The 14825-nt window shown below is 36.5% G+C and overlaps 1 protein-coding gene across 2 annotated transcripts; it reads right to left on the bottom strand.

The window, feature by feature from the left end:
• Nucleotides 1-216: 216 nt before the first annotated feature.
• On the bottom strand, nucleotides 217-13494 carry LOC123198764 (callose synthase 5). 2 transcript variants are annotated; one of them, XM_044613527.1, is made up of 42 exons: nucleotides 13356-13494; nucleotides 13105-13205; nucleotides 12387-12508; nucleotides 12177-12273; nucleotides 11935-12045; nucleotides 11694-11822; nucleotides 11497-11589; nucleotides 11055-11146; nucleotides 10794-10920; nucleotides 10546-10683; nucleotides 10396-10472; nucleotides 10208-10286; nucleotides 9987-10112; nucleotides 9768-9882; nucleotides 9030-9364; nucleotides 8656-8708; nucleotides 8516-8576; nucleotides 8342-8423; nucleotides 8209-8258; nucleotides 7996-8082; nucleotides 7177-7299; nucleotides 6985-7091; nucleotides 6816-6900; nucleotides 6560-6720; nucleotides 6129-6252; nucleotides 5931-6025; nucleotides 5701-5818; nucleotides 5432-5583; nucleotides 5038-5147; nucleotides 4816-4941; nucleotides 4672-4740; nucleotides 4401-4590; nucleotides 4180-4294; nucleotides 3975-4094; nucleotides 3771-3886; nucleotides 3246-3329; nucleotides 2809-2921; nucleotides 2486-2715; nucleotides 1393-2205; nucleotides 1120-1170; nucleotides 858-1043; nucleotides 217-647 (listed from the first exon to the last, which is right to left on the bottom strand). In XM_044613527.1, exons 1-42 carry the CDS (start codon nucleotides 13477-13479, stop codon nucleotides 399-401), a joined length of 5736 nt encoding a protein of 1911 aa, XP_044469462.1. In that variant the 5' UTR covers nucleotides 13480-13494; the 3' UTR covers nucleotides 217-398. The 2 variants fall into 2 exon arrangements, with proteins under 2 accessions (XP_044469462.1, XP_044469463.1); XM_044613528.1 differs by having other exon boundaries at nucleotides 4401-4593; nucleotides 4675-4740.
• Between the last annotated feature and the right edge of the window lie 1331 nt (nucleotides 13495-14825).

Genomic DNA, 14825 nt, shown 5'->3' with positions numbered 1-14825 from the left:
AAATATTGTATTTTTAAATTTCCTTAAATTTTCATCTATTTGATTGATAACAAAAATTTTGAACTTTATGAAAAGGTGCACATACGCCAAAATATAGTCAGGAATGGATTTTATGTAGAGGGGGCAATTTTATGAACATAATGTTAGGGAGGACAAAGTTATGTTCGATACACCCTTGACATTGCATTGCATTGCATCTGTTACACATTTATCATATAATAGAGAGAAGAATGTATGTCGTATTGGTGATTGAAATGAACTGAAAAAAAGGGGGCTTTGAGCAGAGGTGAGCAGAGTTTCGTGCTATTTTCTTTCTTTCTTTCATTTTCACTTTCATTTCTTTTTCCGTATTTAATTAACACTTTCTACAATCATAATCCCGAAATTGCTAGTTCTTTTCACTTAAGCTTCTTTCCACCAGCCGGCTTCTTTCCACCAGCCAGAATACGTTGAATCTGCAGCCCTCGGCTGAAGGCTTGGTTGAACAGCAGCCTGGTTTGGAACTCGGAGACGAACGGGAACCAGGCAAGGATAGCCACCGGAGCGAAGATGATCAGGCCCATTAAGTATTCATAGCCTCGCGCCAGCGCTTTGACGGATCCCCACATTCCAAGACCTTTAACAATTGGCCTGCACGCTTGTCCAATCTGATGATCATTTGACACCACAAATTGGTAAATGAGTTATATAGTTTTGCCAAGGACTTGAGAACAGAAACTCAGTGCAATGTGAATAGGAAGACAATGAAGCTTCAAGTTTGTTATGGTAATATCGCAGTGGCAATTATAACGGTTGGTAGAGAGAGTCCCTTCATTGTTAAATTGGCGAGACTGAGTTTTTGGGTATGGATGAAGTACCTGCAGAATTGCCCAGCCGGTGGGCAAGAACGCCAGAAAACTCTGAAAAATGTCTCCAACCTTGAGTGAAAGAAAAAGAAACATGAGGACGAGAGCCACCGTGAACCCAATAAACAGGAACAATTTGAGCAGTCTGAACATAAGCTGAAAATCTGCGCTGAATTTCTTTCTACCCATCGATACAATCTGCAGTTAAAGATTCACCGGTTAGTGAAGGCAAGTAAAATGTAGAGCCATAACCTCAACTGGGATGTTTACCAACCTTTAAGATAACCATCAAACCTACAATAACCAGCCAGGACATGCCGTAGACCTAAATCACAAAAGCAAATTAGACAGCTCGGAATCACTAGATTCAAATCTTACGCATTTCAACCCCTCTTTCATTAGTTGAAAAAAGGTTGTTATTAAATGATTAGTGATACATCATTTTAAAATATGAATTTTGGATGTGATATCAAACACAGTTGGAATTAGGACAGATTATATACCAAATGGTAAAAAAAAAAAAAAAAAAAAAAAAGCTCATACTTACCATGATGCTTCGTTCTTCACCGGCTTCGCTATTCTTAACCAAATCTAGGTGATAAACGATTCCATACTGATAGATGAAGAAGCGTAGTGAAAGAATAATCTCCCAAAGGCGGCCTAAAAAACCAGTGTGCAGTAGGTGTTCCTGCTCTTCTTCCCACCAGGATTCCCAACTCTTGGCTGCTGGCACACCAATCCCTCCTGGGCTGCTGATCCACTTTGTCCAATCTTCCCAATCGTCCACTATCTTTTGCCACTCAAATCCCGAAGGGTTGAAGAGGAAAGGAGCGAACAAAAAAGAAATAACTAGGAACCACATTGAGAGTGTGAGAAGAAAATAAACAGTGTCATTCTTTGCTACTTTACCATACAAATAATAACACACAAGCAACACCATAAGCTCCAATCCTTTGACAAAGTGACTCCTTGAGTAAAGCCTATAGTTCTCAGCAAACTTCTCATGCCGCACAACAAAACCACGACCAGTTGCTCTGTACTTTGCCCCACCATGCAGGATAGTGCGCCCGAAATAGTGAGCCTTTGTGCCAAGAGAGAAAGTGAAGAAGACGGCTGCTAGCTGTAGCTGCATGATTATTATGTCTCCTAATGCAGTTCTGAACCCTCTCTCCAGTCCGATTTCCATAACCATGGGCAAGGCCATCAAAAGACCTAATTGAACAAGTGACTGCTGAGCCATGACTGCCTTTAGAGGGTCGTCCCTCCTGGTTGTAGCATACTTCATTATTGATTCCTCCAATCCACTTAAAGACAAATAAAGTTTGCCATACAAGAAAGCATATACTGTAAGGACAACCATCTGCATAACAACAGTTACGTAGTATTTAGTTGGAGGAAATTACAGAGAAATGGAATTTAATCTAAATCAGTAACTTTCTAACTGAGAGTCCAAGATCACAGTGCTGAACCAATCCTATTTTACATATCAGACTTCAGTTTTAAATCATTTTTTATATACATTGACATGACTCAAGGAAGGCCTTTTTTTATTAGGGAACTAAAAAAGACTAGATCAAATCCAAGTAGGGCTGGCATATGTGATACTTAAATTGTCAAGTGATGAAAGCAATGAGAAATACCATTGAGCTAACGTAAAAGCCAATCGTTGTGAAGTAGCATGACATCATGCGGAAAAAGTCAAATCGATGGCCTAATCTGTAGATATCTCTGCTGAGTGTTTGCTCCCCATTCCCGCAAGCAACTTTTGCTTCAAAGAGAGAGATTTGGTTCAGTCCCACATCTCGACCTTTTCCAACTTGAATATATTCATGGTGAGTTACATTCCCTCGTCTTAGAGTTGAGTTGAAACCTGCACAAGCAAAATAATCATCAACAAGAAAATTGAATCTTAGGTGTCACAAATAAAAAAATAGCTTAAACAAAGAGATTATTTGAAGCTTACCAGCAAAGATGTCCTCACTCAAATTGACATTCTTAGAAGCTTTGCTCATGCCACCACGAGTTATGTGAAAAATTCTATCAAACACATCAGGATGACCATAATGGAACCGGACCCTAAAACCGTCAAAAACAAATATATATCCATCCATTATTATCATGATTATTCAAAGATATAAAATTCTTCTGTATATAGTAAATACAAAATTCAAAAGTTAAAAGAAAAAACATCTCTCTCTCTCTCTATATATATATATATATATATATATATATATATGCTATGTCAATAATCTTTATCTCTTAACTAAAAATATATCTTGATAATTAGCCATAAAATTTCTTCTCAATATTATGATTTTGAAAATAATGTTGCCTTTCTTTGTAGTTTTATAGCTCAAAAACAGTTATTTAATAAAAAAAAGTAAAAGAGAGAAAACATACTTCAAAGGTCTTGCAAGAACTCTTTGACCTATGGTGACAAAGCTCGTTTCCTGATTTGACATAAACCAAGCCAAAGAAGAAACACTGCACCAGAGGTGTAAAATGTATAAAAAAAAATTATAGCTTCCAAAGGAATAGGGCTGGATTCGAGCCGAGCCAGTTCGGGCTCGAGCTCGGCTCGGCTCGGTTCGAGCCCGAGCTGGCTCGGGTTGGCTCGGTATATTTTTTTAAAAATTTTTTATACAAAACGACGTCGTTTTGATCCTCATATATACACAAAACGATACCGTTTTGATATGAAAAACGAATCAAATCGAACCGTTACCGAGCCGAACTCGAGTCAAACCAAATCCGGCTCGAATCGAGCTCGAACCGAACTCGAGCCGGCCATTAAAAAACCGAGCCGAGCCCGAGCTCGGCTCGGCTCAAATCCAGCCCTACAAAGGAAGGGGTTAACCAAAACCAAAAAAAAAAAAAAAAAAAAAAAAAAAAAAAAAAAGAAGAAAGATGAAGTAATGATTAGACCTTCCAGTAAATATATGCTCACGAACACCAAGAATTGTAGGAGGTCGTACTCCATGATCCTCATTAAATTCTTCCAGAAGGTTACGCATTTTGAAAGCTTCTTCCAGGTAATTATCCTACAAAAGTTGGTGCAATTAATTTGTCAAAATATGTTTAAGAGATCAATGCTAGAACTATAGCCAAATACTATTTCTCATGGTTTACCTGATTCATGTCAATGGCCTGAAGAGCTTCTCCCCGTGTAAAGATAACAGCATGATTCTGGTTTTCCGGCTTTCCTTCTCCCAACTTTGCTGTACCCGGCAATTTTATGCGATAAATTTCCTTTATAAGGGTTAGAAAACCAATTAGCATATGTGGTATACTGTGCCAAACTTCTTATTTTGCGGGGAGCCCAAAGAATAATTACCTGGTCTAGATTATCGACGGCCTTCACCAAGACAGAATAATATACCTTCTGTACTGTTCCGTTACCATCTCTTTCTTCAACATCATCAATATATGCTACACGAAGTGAGGGATTGCTACACAAGAAGCAATAATAATCAGGGTTTTGAACAAAAGAAACTCAGGATCTATTAAAGATTTTCAATTGTAGAACCCTTTGACATCATCGCTCTGAGAACATACTTAACCATCAAATTCAGGATGTCTGTAGCACGACGATCTCCACTTCGCTTCTGATTTCCATATATTTGACAGGTAGCAACATAAGTAAATTTCATGTCAGCCACTGCCTCTAATTGAGCATACAAGGATCTCTGACTTTTCTTGTCTTCCTCAGATGGAACTGTGATGGCTTTGTAACCTTCCAATATCTCTGCTTATAAGACAGGAAAGCATCAGTAGCCAAATTAAGTACCTTCAAAGTATAACTATTTCTGTAAATACTTGAACATACCACTTTCAGTAGCCATGTCAAGAAAAGCCTGAAGCTTCAAAGCTCGTCTATAGTACATCATCCCTCTAACTGCAACATGAATTTTTATTTGTAACAGAGATATTTAGTGATAGAATTCCAAGTAGAAAATAACAGATCAATTACCTGTCCTGCACAGAGTTTGTCCTCTTAAGGAGACCCAATGACGAACTTGTAAAATATTTTCATCACTTTCCCAAACCTCACTCTCTCTCTTACAATTGATTCGCTCCATGAAATTATTCCATTCATCTGATAGTCAATTATACCACCAATTATATTGACGCCACTAAAAAAAATTACTGCTATTCGATGGAATTTTAGTATAGAAGTTCACAATGATACAACCTGGGAAGATCTTTTGCAAGTAGTATATGATAGATATACCATCTTCATTCTCCATCTCAAGGTCACCTTTAGAATAAACTGTCTCCTCACTGTAGTATGGTGTCAAGACACTGTCCATGCAAAAGAAAATTATTTTGATTATGAGAAAAAAAAAATTACAATTTGAACAGCTTGTAAAGCATTGCTGGACAAAGTTTCTCAAGCTACCAAATAAAAAAAAGTCTTAAAACACTAATATCAACAGGACACTGTCACTAAGTATTAAGCCCCACATGATCCTATGTGGAATCTACTTGGGAAGGAAGACATTTCCAACAATCATTTTCTCCAAAAGGAATCAATTAACAATAGTAACATCTATTTTATGCTCGTGTAAATGAAAAATGGACCATACCTGAATGAAAGCATTTTACGGACTCGAGGAGCACGTGGCATATCCATGAACAGGGAGTTTGAGAGGAATGCAATCCTTCTACGAGCTTCAAGGTTTGTAGGTACGTCAACAGCTGATTCTTTTACTGTCAAAAGGAGATAAAGCCGTCTTATCTGGAACATCAATAAGCAGAGAGGGCATCAATTTTTGTGGAATGTAATGGTCAAGATATTTTTATTCAAACATAGTAGTTGAAGGTAGTACATCCAGTACTATAAATACATATTTACCTGTTCTTCCCACTGTGGTGTAATTACAGGAGGGTACAATATAGCTGGCTTTGAATCAATACCAGAAAATAGTTGCCTTCCAGATTCCTTGTTACTATTCACAAGTTCCGCCAATTCACTGTCAGATTAAGTGTGAGAAAAGGAACTGTGTTAGCACTTGCAGCAGAAACAGTTGTACTACTAACATCAGATGCTTTATACTATGACTACAAGGCAACATAATCACCAACCGGTTCTCATTAACCATCATATCACGCGTAACAACTTCTAACATATCTTGCAGCAGCAATACCACAGTATCCTTCTTGTTGATTTCTGGATCTTTCTGCAACAACAAAAGATGTAAGTTTCTGATAACTATAGGCGTAGGTAAGTGCAGAATGGCTGATGCAGATTGCATCTATTAGGAACTTTCTTGAATGGCATACCAAGATTCCCACAAGCTCTACAACTTTCTTGCAAAGGCTGGGCAAAGAAGCCATTCTGAAATTTGCAAGAAATGTATTCTTCGAAATATTGGACTCAATTTCATTAATGATGATGCCAATTATCCTGTGACAGTAAACTGAACTCAATTCTTGCAGAAAACTATAATCTCAAAATGAGTTAAATTTATCAGAAGTCTTAATAACAAAATGAAAAAAAAGGGTTGGAGTTGGTAGCAGAAGGGGAAATGGAGGAAATGGTAAGTGCTAAAATTAATGCAAGCTGAAATTCCTGGTTCTAAAGAAGCCTGCAAGTTGATAGTTACGAGAATGTAATTTCATATACTTCCAAAATTGCAATTTGTTTAGCTCTTCAAAAATAATTCAGACTAGAATAAAGAAAATGAAGAGAAAAAAAAAAAAATCCCAACAACCTTTTCTCATTTTCTCCAACCACCAAGATTTTCAGGACAAGTTTGAAGGACTCATAGCATTCAATCACTGCACATTTCATGTAATCATCTGCACATATACGCTTCCAAAGGTCAGAGTCCTTAGATCGAAATTGAGCTGCCATATCCAATGCTATTGGGATCTGAAACAGTAGAAAATCAGTCAACACAAGAGGAACGCTAACACATCAGTAATATCAGTAATAGAACATCAGAAATTTGGAAAGGTTTGTTGGACCTTGCTCGTAAGCAAAAAGGGTGGCCACTGAATTATGTTAAGGCTAGGATCCGACGCATAAGGAACTAGCAACATATCCATCTCCCTGAGTTAAAAAAAAAGCTCAGTTTAGTTTTGATTTCAGGGTTAGTAAAATGATAATAGACTGAAAGCAACAAATTATCTTGACTCAGGGCTTTTCCTGTCACTTATCAGATCTTCTTCACGGAAACTACAAATTACTTCATTCCACAACTGAGCAAATTTTGCAGCTTCACTTCTCCTGCCTGCTGTAACCTAAGCAGACATAAAAAGTTTAAAAATGACTTCATCTCAACTATCGTTAGAAAGCTATCTATATGATTTTAAATGTATGAGCAACCTCAGCAAACCGCTTTGAGAAGGAGAATCCCCTTTTAGGTTTCCTATCTGAAGGCACTAAATAAGTGTTAAATGCTGCAGGTAAGGATTGAAAGCGTGACCTCAGCATGCCCAAAGTTCGTATCTATAATAAAATAACAGGATGTGAGAATTTACTATCACATAATTATCAATGGTTGAAACAAATCAAGAAGCCTTGAAGTTGGTATCTTAATAGAGATTTGTATTAACATTAACCCTGAGCTCTCCCAGTACAAGAACAATTTTCTTTTGGATTATAATAACAAACAAGGTAAAATAATGGCCTTGTATAGATTTTATCTCGGTTAAGCAAAGGATTCCAATCTGGAGCCTGCCTTCTGAGAGACGGAGAGAATGACATATAGCTAGCAAGTAGTGGATGAACCACCCTAACAACATTAGCCTTTAAAGATGCATCCACACTGAGAATTTAGAAGCAGCCTATATACTACTTGAAAAAAAAAAAAATTACAACGGTCAAACTTTATTCTAACAATTGTATTAGAACTTCACAAATGACTTGATATATAAGGTGAAACAAAATGGGAGAACAATAACATGAATTTATTTAGCCTCCTTTTCTATGCAAAGGCACAACATATAACTTCCAAATAAAAAGATGTATTAATCTAGAATCTGCCAAGGTGTCTAGCTCACCTTGAAACTTTAACCCCGAAAAAAAAAAAAAAAGGCATACTAGGATTGCCCGGACAGTTTGTGTCAAATTGCATATGTCAATGCAGCAATTTGCAACATAGAACATGGGTTTGAATGATGAATGATAATTCAAAAGGATTACCTCTCCTAGGCGATCAAAGGCCCCAACAGCACCACCACACAAAGTTGAGAATATAGCATACCAAATTTGAGTATCCATAAAGTAAATCTGCAGTAAAATACTAAGATAATCAAAAACATTTCAACAAAAAATATAACAAGAGTGCATTCACCATAAGCTGAGAAAAAAGAAACATGTCTAAACAAAAGACGGGAATGAATAGTAAAGACACACCAGAATTATTGGAAGCCAGAACGAGGCAACTGCCCCGTAATTGCGATTAGCTGCATCAACGAGTGAAAGAATTTAACAAACAGAGAAAAATATAGCTCAAAAGTATGAAAAATAAAAGGAAAGCAAACAGTACCTCCAGGAAAAAGTTCAGGCCAAGCATATTTAACATGACTAATTCTCATTATATCTTTTGTTGGTTTCACCAAAGGTCTTATCTGGATCAGGAAAGTTGTAAGGAGTGAAAAAAAGAATAAAGAGTTGCCTATGTTTACATAACAAATAAGATAACTGTCATAAGTGATCTTACCTGGACAAAATAGCTGAATCCAAATTTCGCACAGAAGAGTAGTATCCAGAAAAGTGTATACCTAAAAATCGGAAGATATATTTGAACATTGGAGCAATTTCTCAACCAAAAAGAAAATTAAAAATATCAATAGTACTCACTTAAAAAGAGCCCATTGACTTTCATGCATTCCCCTTCCAACATATATTCTTGGCTGCATTAAGTAAATAAATTCTTTCAATAGATGAAATAACAGTTGGTTATAGCTTGAGGAAATCAAATATTTAACAGAGAACTCAGAATTCAGAAAACTAGTTTATGTAGCAAAAACTAATTATAAGTTTATATTCAATGTTCCAAAATGGAGAAAGTATGTCTACACTGATATTAGGAAGAAAGACGGTTTCCGACTGCTCTTTTTCATTATTAGTTATGAAAACAGGTTTTATTAAATTATTTCATATTCCTTAAACTGTAAAGTGTACATGCGTCTTATGCATCAACGAGCTAATATAAAGAATGATATCATGGATACCTGTGACCACCATAGGAGAAGCCTAACAATGTGCCAGTCTGAGTTCTCAATCCAGCGTCGGAGCATTGGGAAAATGAATAAACAAGCTGCTAGTAAATTTGGGAGCAAATATAAAGCGACAGCCATGACATATAAAGGAGGAATGCCCTTTGTTTGAGGAAGAAATGCAAGCCATTTCTTAAACTGCTGAGGAGCATAAGACACGGATGACACATAAAATATTGGAAGAACTACTGCCCAGGCAAAGCTATTTATTATCTTGAGAATGTTTCGCAGAACTTCATTGAACTTCCATCGATGATATCCTGGGAAGTTCAGAATAATGTCCAAAATACCTGAAAGCAAGTTAAAGGAAGAAACAGAACTTCAAATTAGCAATGTGTATGTGTTATATAGTCAAGCAAAGGAAAAAGCCTTTTGAACTATTAATAACTGTAACTAGTTTTTTTTTTTTGGGGTAAATTTATGAGTTATAAGAAGTAAATTTATATTCATTTGATTACACAGTATATTTTGTTATACACACTTGAGCACACTGCAAAAGCATCTCAAGATTAAAGAGAAACAGTGCTTCTTAGATCGACCACAGTAATATCCATATTGCTTAGTAATTAGAGTGGGCCGCACGAAGTATTAAATGAATTCTTTATATTATAAGCAGCAAAAAAACATGCTAGCATAACTGCATGTATCATTCTGCAACTAGAATCTTGGAGCATCTAAGCAAGAAGGCCATACTTTGAAGGAATCGCAGAAAGGCTGCTGTGATGAAAATGCTAGATAAGTAATACATAATATCAATCCGAAAGATCTCAGTCGGTGAAACGTCTGTCCATGCAACAATGAGCATTGCCTATAGCAAAAGAATATGAGAAACAATAACGGTTATGTACACAAGAAAAAAAACACAAAAATATTTTATCAATATTTAGAATTTCCACTGCAACTATTGAAAACCTGCAGAGCCAGTATATAGAAAGTCCACAATCTATCAAAACTTCGAAAAATGTTCCAAAATGTTCGTGTTTCGACAAAATTTGATTTTCCTGTGCTCCCAGATTTTTGTTGATTTCCCTTCCTTCCCTGACATAGAAGTAAATTTCAGAAAAGGGCCAACCCCTCCAAAAAAAAAAAAAAAGGGGGATCAGTGTGGACAATATTTTAGGATGAAGGACTACTTTTCCCCTTTCACGTGTTGACTTGAAGAAGTCCCCATCATCACGCATAGGCCAACCAAGAGAGAAACAATCAGCCGACCTGATCAACACATAACGAAACCAAAATTGTAACTCAAACTCAAGGAGACTAGAAGATCTGGTAAAACATTGATTTTCAGCTTGAACTCTCATAGTAAGTCCATACAAACCAGAAATACTCATTGAGATCGTCATAATTGCACCAAGCTGAGTTAGAAGCTTTCCCATCCTTACTCTTCTTAGCTTCCTGGAACATTTTAGGAACAAACATTAGATTTAGAACAAAAGGACCTCATGAAAATTCTTCTGCTATTGCATACCTTGGCAATTACACGATAAATGGGTGTTACAACTTTCCGCAGGAATGCCTCATCATCACCACCATAGGAAGGTTTAATGTTTTCTCCAGTGACAATACTAACATTTCCAGCCAAGAGGCCATGGAGTTCATATGCCATCTGAGATGTTGTATCAGGGGTTACTTATACACAAAATACATTTTCACTAAAGAAAAAAAATTGGTTGATACAGTTGGAGGAGTCCACATAAACAAGTCACCGGAACTCACATTATGAAAAATATAGCACAGACACTCTGGTATGAAGCGAATATTAGCTGCTTCACCCCATATGAGAAGATATAGACCCATGTATAGCATCTTTCTTTGTTGTATTTCTTGAGCACCTTGAGGGAGCCTGAAAGGGAGAGATATGAATATGAGCGTAAAAACACTCTTGGTCATGCAGAAGAAGTTTGAGTTCAAACCAGAAAAAATTCAAACATGGAAAGAGGTCACAATAAAAGTGGAGCAGAAATTGTTAAGTCTCACCTTAAACTGTGTTTTCGTCCTAAAAATTTGCACCATGTTTTATAATTCTTAAAAAGTTTATTCATAACTGCATCAATAGCTCGTTCATCAAGCTGCAAGACAAGTGAGTTTAGCCAGAGGTCAGCATCGAAAAACATATTCGGGGAAAGTCGTCATAAAGATGCCATTTATAAAAAAAATAAGAAATTACAGGTAGGACACGAAGTCAACTAGATATTGAACATGTTGTTCATATGATTTGCTAAAAAGCACATATTCACGTGAGCATATACACGCAAAGTGCAAACACATTAAAGTTAAGCTCCAAACTATGACTTCAGTAACACAGATATGTAGAATGCAATTAGTAATTATCATAATGTCCAATAATAGTAGCACGTCTGAAAGATCCTATATGCTAAAAAAAAAGGAAAGAACTTATTGAAAAGATTCTGGTGCTTACCTTGTTAAGGGGTTCAGGCTTGGGATGAAGCCTTATATGATTATTAGCAAGTAGTAAAATCAGATGCTCTCTCTGGTTTCTGACATTATCTTTCTGCATTTATAAAATAACCGTAACTCATTAATTGCTTTTCCAAGGACATACAATGAGTATAAGCTAGAGTACATCCTAGATTGACTTCTTATTGGTCAACATGCCTGAAAACCAAACATGGCCCTTAGCCAATCAAGAAGATCTAAATCTCCTGCTTTCTGTCTCTGTGATTCAAAGGAAGCAGGCCAATTCAAGCCACGGGTGTTCCACAAGGCAGAGACAGCAGCCTTGACCTGTTACAGAACGAGGGGACTTAAAGTGGTAATTGAACCAGTCACAATGTAATAAGAATTTTACACAGATACTCAGAAGATCACACGTCAACAGACTCATTCCCTAAAATACCTCCTCAAGCTGCATTAGTGATTGTGAAGCCCCAGCAGCATCCAGAGGAAGAATGTTATATGGTGCATAGATTTCCTTCTTTTCTTGGACATCCTTAGCAGCTGCAATAATCTGTTCAAAGAAAAACATTTACCAAATTTTAAGCCAAAAAATTTCCATAATGCTAGAAGAACAAGAAGATGCCATAGTAGCAGAACAACCACTAACTAGACAAAATTAAAGTTGGATAGAAATGGACAAACCTCAGGAGCAACTTCTTCAACTTTCTCGGTCTTATTAACAGCGCAAAGCACTTCAAAAAGTACTCCGGCTGTCTGGTAGGCCTTACCGAGCTGAGCTCTGTCGACAAATTGAGACCAATGCAATTAACATGGAGAAACCAGTTTTTGGTGAACACCCATCTCATCCAAAAGAAATAATAAATTAGTAAGGGAAGTAAATAATTTCAGCACCTGTCTGCTTGCTCGCCCTGGTCAAGGGCTCTAACATAGTGTTCATAGTACTGCTGATAATAGCTTTCTATTTCCCGCGCATCAGTCTTTTTAACACGAGAGGCAAGACTGGATGCATTGTCCTGATATAAAAATACATAAATTAAAATCAGTTCTCTTGATTCTTTAAATAAGCCATGACAAAACAAAAATCAGACTACTGCTCCAAAGTTCAACCCTGCAGCTAGCGTCTTGCGAGACTCCTATGGCACGCTATAACACAGTAACCGTTTTTAACAAACTCCCCCCAAAACTATCTTGACAAAATGAACTCAAACCACCGGTTAAAAAGCAACTCAAAATTAATTTATTTAAACACATAATACATGTACATATTCAAAACTAAAACAAATCATATCTTTCACTTTCACATTTGCCGGGTAATTTGAGAATATTGCAATTCGTTATTGAGAGCACTGAAAGAGGAAGAAATATTAGGCAATTTAGAAATTTATTATGTATGTCTCCCTCATTTGAAAACAAATTATTATCACTTTTTAACATTTTGCCTTCACTTAGCAAGTTTAGCATTAATAAAGTTTGTATTAACTGGATACTAAACTAATTTTGTTAATTTATGAATGGGATTTTTTTTTTTTGGTAATAATAGAAAAACTATTAATTAATGATTATAGAGAATAATCAAGGTTTTAGTTTCGTTGAGGCAAATTTCAATTACCCTCTCTAATCTCTGCAACAAAGCTGTCTTGAACTGCCTCACACCACGACCGCTGGAACTCGGATCCAACCTGTGAGCCTTCTCAAATGCATAGAACCGACCTTTTTCACGAAACAAAAAACACAGACAGTGTTTTATAAGAAACATATAAACCGATGATTAGAAAAAGAAAAAACAGAAAGATTGTTTTAAATTCAACAATGTATTATTATTTCATTATTTTAAATAAATAGAGAAAGGAGAGAACGTACAGAGATAAGCGACGCGAGGGCGTTCGCTTTCGACCTCTGTGGCGATGCGAAGGATTGGGGCAATAGTGCCGAGTGAAGAGGGAACGACCTCGTTGTCAAAAACCTCCGTAGAGAAGGTGGTCATGGCAGCGCTTCTCGACGGCCGCCTGATGAGGCTGCTGTTCGTCTGTGGCCCCGCATCCTGGTTCGACATTTCTGCCGCCTACCACTAGCTTTCTCTCTGTCAGAACCCAATAAGCAGCATTCAATTAGTAATCGAAACACCATTCTTGAATATAAATCTATTGTTAATTATACGATTCATGGAATAAGTTATCACTTAAGCAGCTTCGTCAGATTTAACAAGTCAACGTATGATTTCAGGCTCGTTTGATGGCTAAGAAAATGCAGGAAAATGATTAAGATGCAATCAGATGAAATGTTATTTAATTCATCTGGAGTTTGAAATGTAACTCTAGAATAAATCTGTAACAAATATGTCGGAATCCAGTTTTGGAGAAAAATCAAACTGTTTGGAAGCTCAGGAACTGCTGGAATAGATGATAAAATAAGCTGAATTTTCACTAATTAATTTTTTGGCAACCAAACCGAATACAAATATGAAACCGAATCTTAATCCAGCTTCACTTAAACCAGCTTCACGGAATATTATTTTAGCTCTCGAAGGTCAGTTCATAGAGAAAATAAGAGAAAAAACGATCATTGATTCTGCTTCCAGCTTGAAACCAAACAGAACTATCTAGAAAGAATTATAGTTTTTCAACAACATTCTCGTGCAATATCTGGCCAACCAAACAGAACTATGCCGTGTATAATGAAATGCTTTTTATATTCAAATTTTCCTGCACTTTCTCGCCATCCAAACAGAAAGATAAGCCATAACGAAATGCTCTTATGTTCAACTTTTCATGCACTTTCTCCCCATCAAAACAGAACTAAACTTCAAATGCTTTCAAATTCGAATTTCCATGCACGACCAAACAGAACTAAATTACAAAAAAAGAAAAAAAAATAAAGATGAACAATTCCTCATTCTCATGCACGTACTAACTTTCTCGCAAGCAATGCTTTCACATCAAATACAAATGCACTTTCTCACCGTCCAAACAGGACAAGTTAAACCGGATCGAAATACTTGAAAATTCAGATTCTCATGCACATTCTCGCAATCCAAAAAGAAGTTGACCACAATAAGAATTCTTCCACATTCAAGTTCTCACAAACTTTCTCCTCAAACAAAAGCTCTAAAACTAGAAAGAAGATGATTAATAATAATTATTTCCTCATTCTCATGCAGTCAGGCATGCACGTAAGTACGTGCGTATTTTTCTCTAAAACGAAACAAAATCCAAACGAATTAACCGATTAACCTCTTCAATACAGAAAAAAAAACCAATGAGAGAATGCAGCTGCAAACATTTTCAACAAATTAAACAGAAACTTCTCTCATGCACTTTCTCCACAACCAAA

This window comes from Mangifera indica, chromosome 16, assembly GCF_011075055.1.
Source record: "Mangifera indica cultivar Alphonso chromosome 16, CATAS_Mindica_2.1, whole genome shotgun sequence".
In the NCBI taxonomy this organism is placed as follows: domain Eukaryota; kingdom Viridiplantae; phylum Streptophyta; class Magnoliopsida; order Sapindales; family Anacardiaceae; genus Mangifera; species Mangifera indica.
Note: the sequence above shows the minus strand (reverse complement) of the source record. Positions and strands in the feature narration are given on the sequence as shown.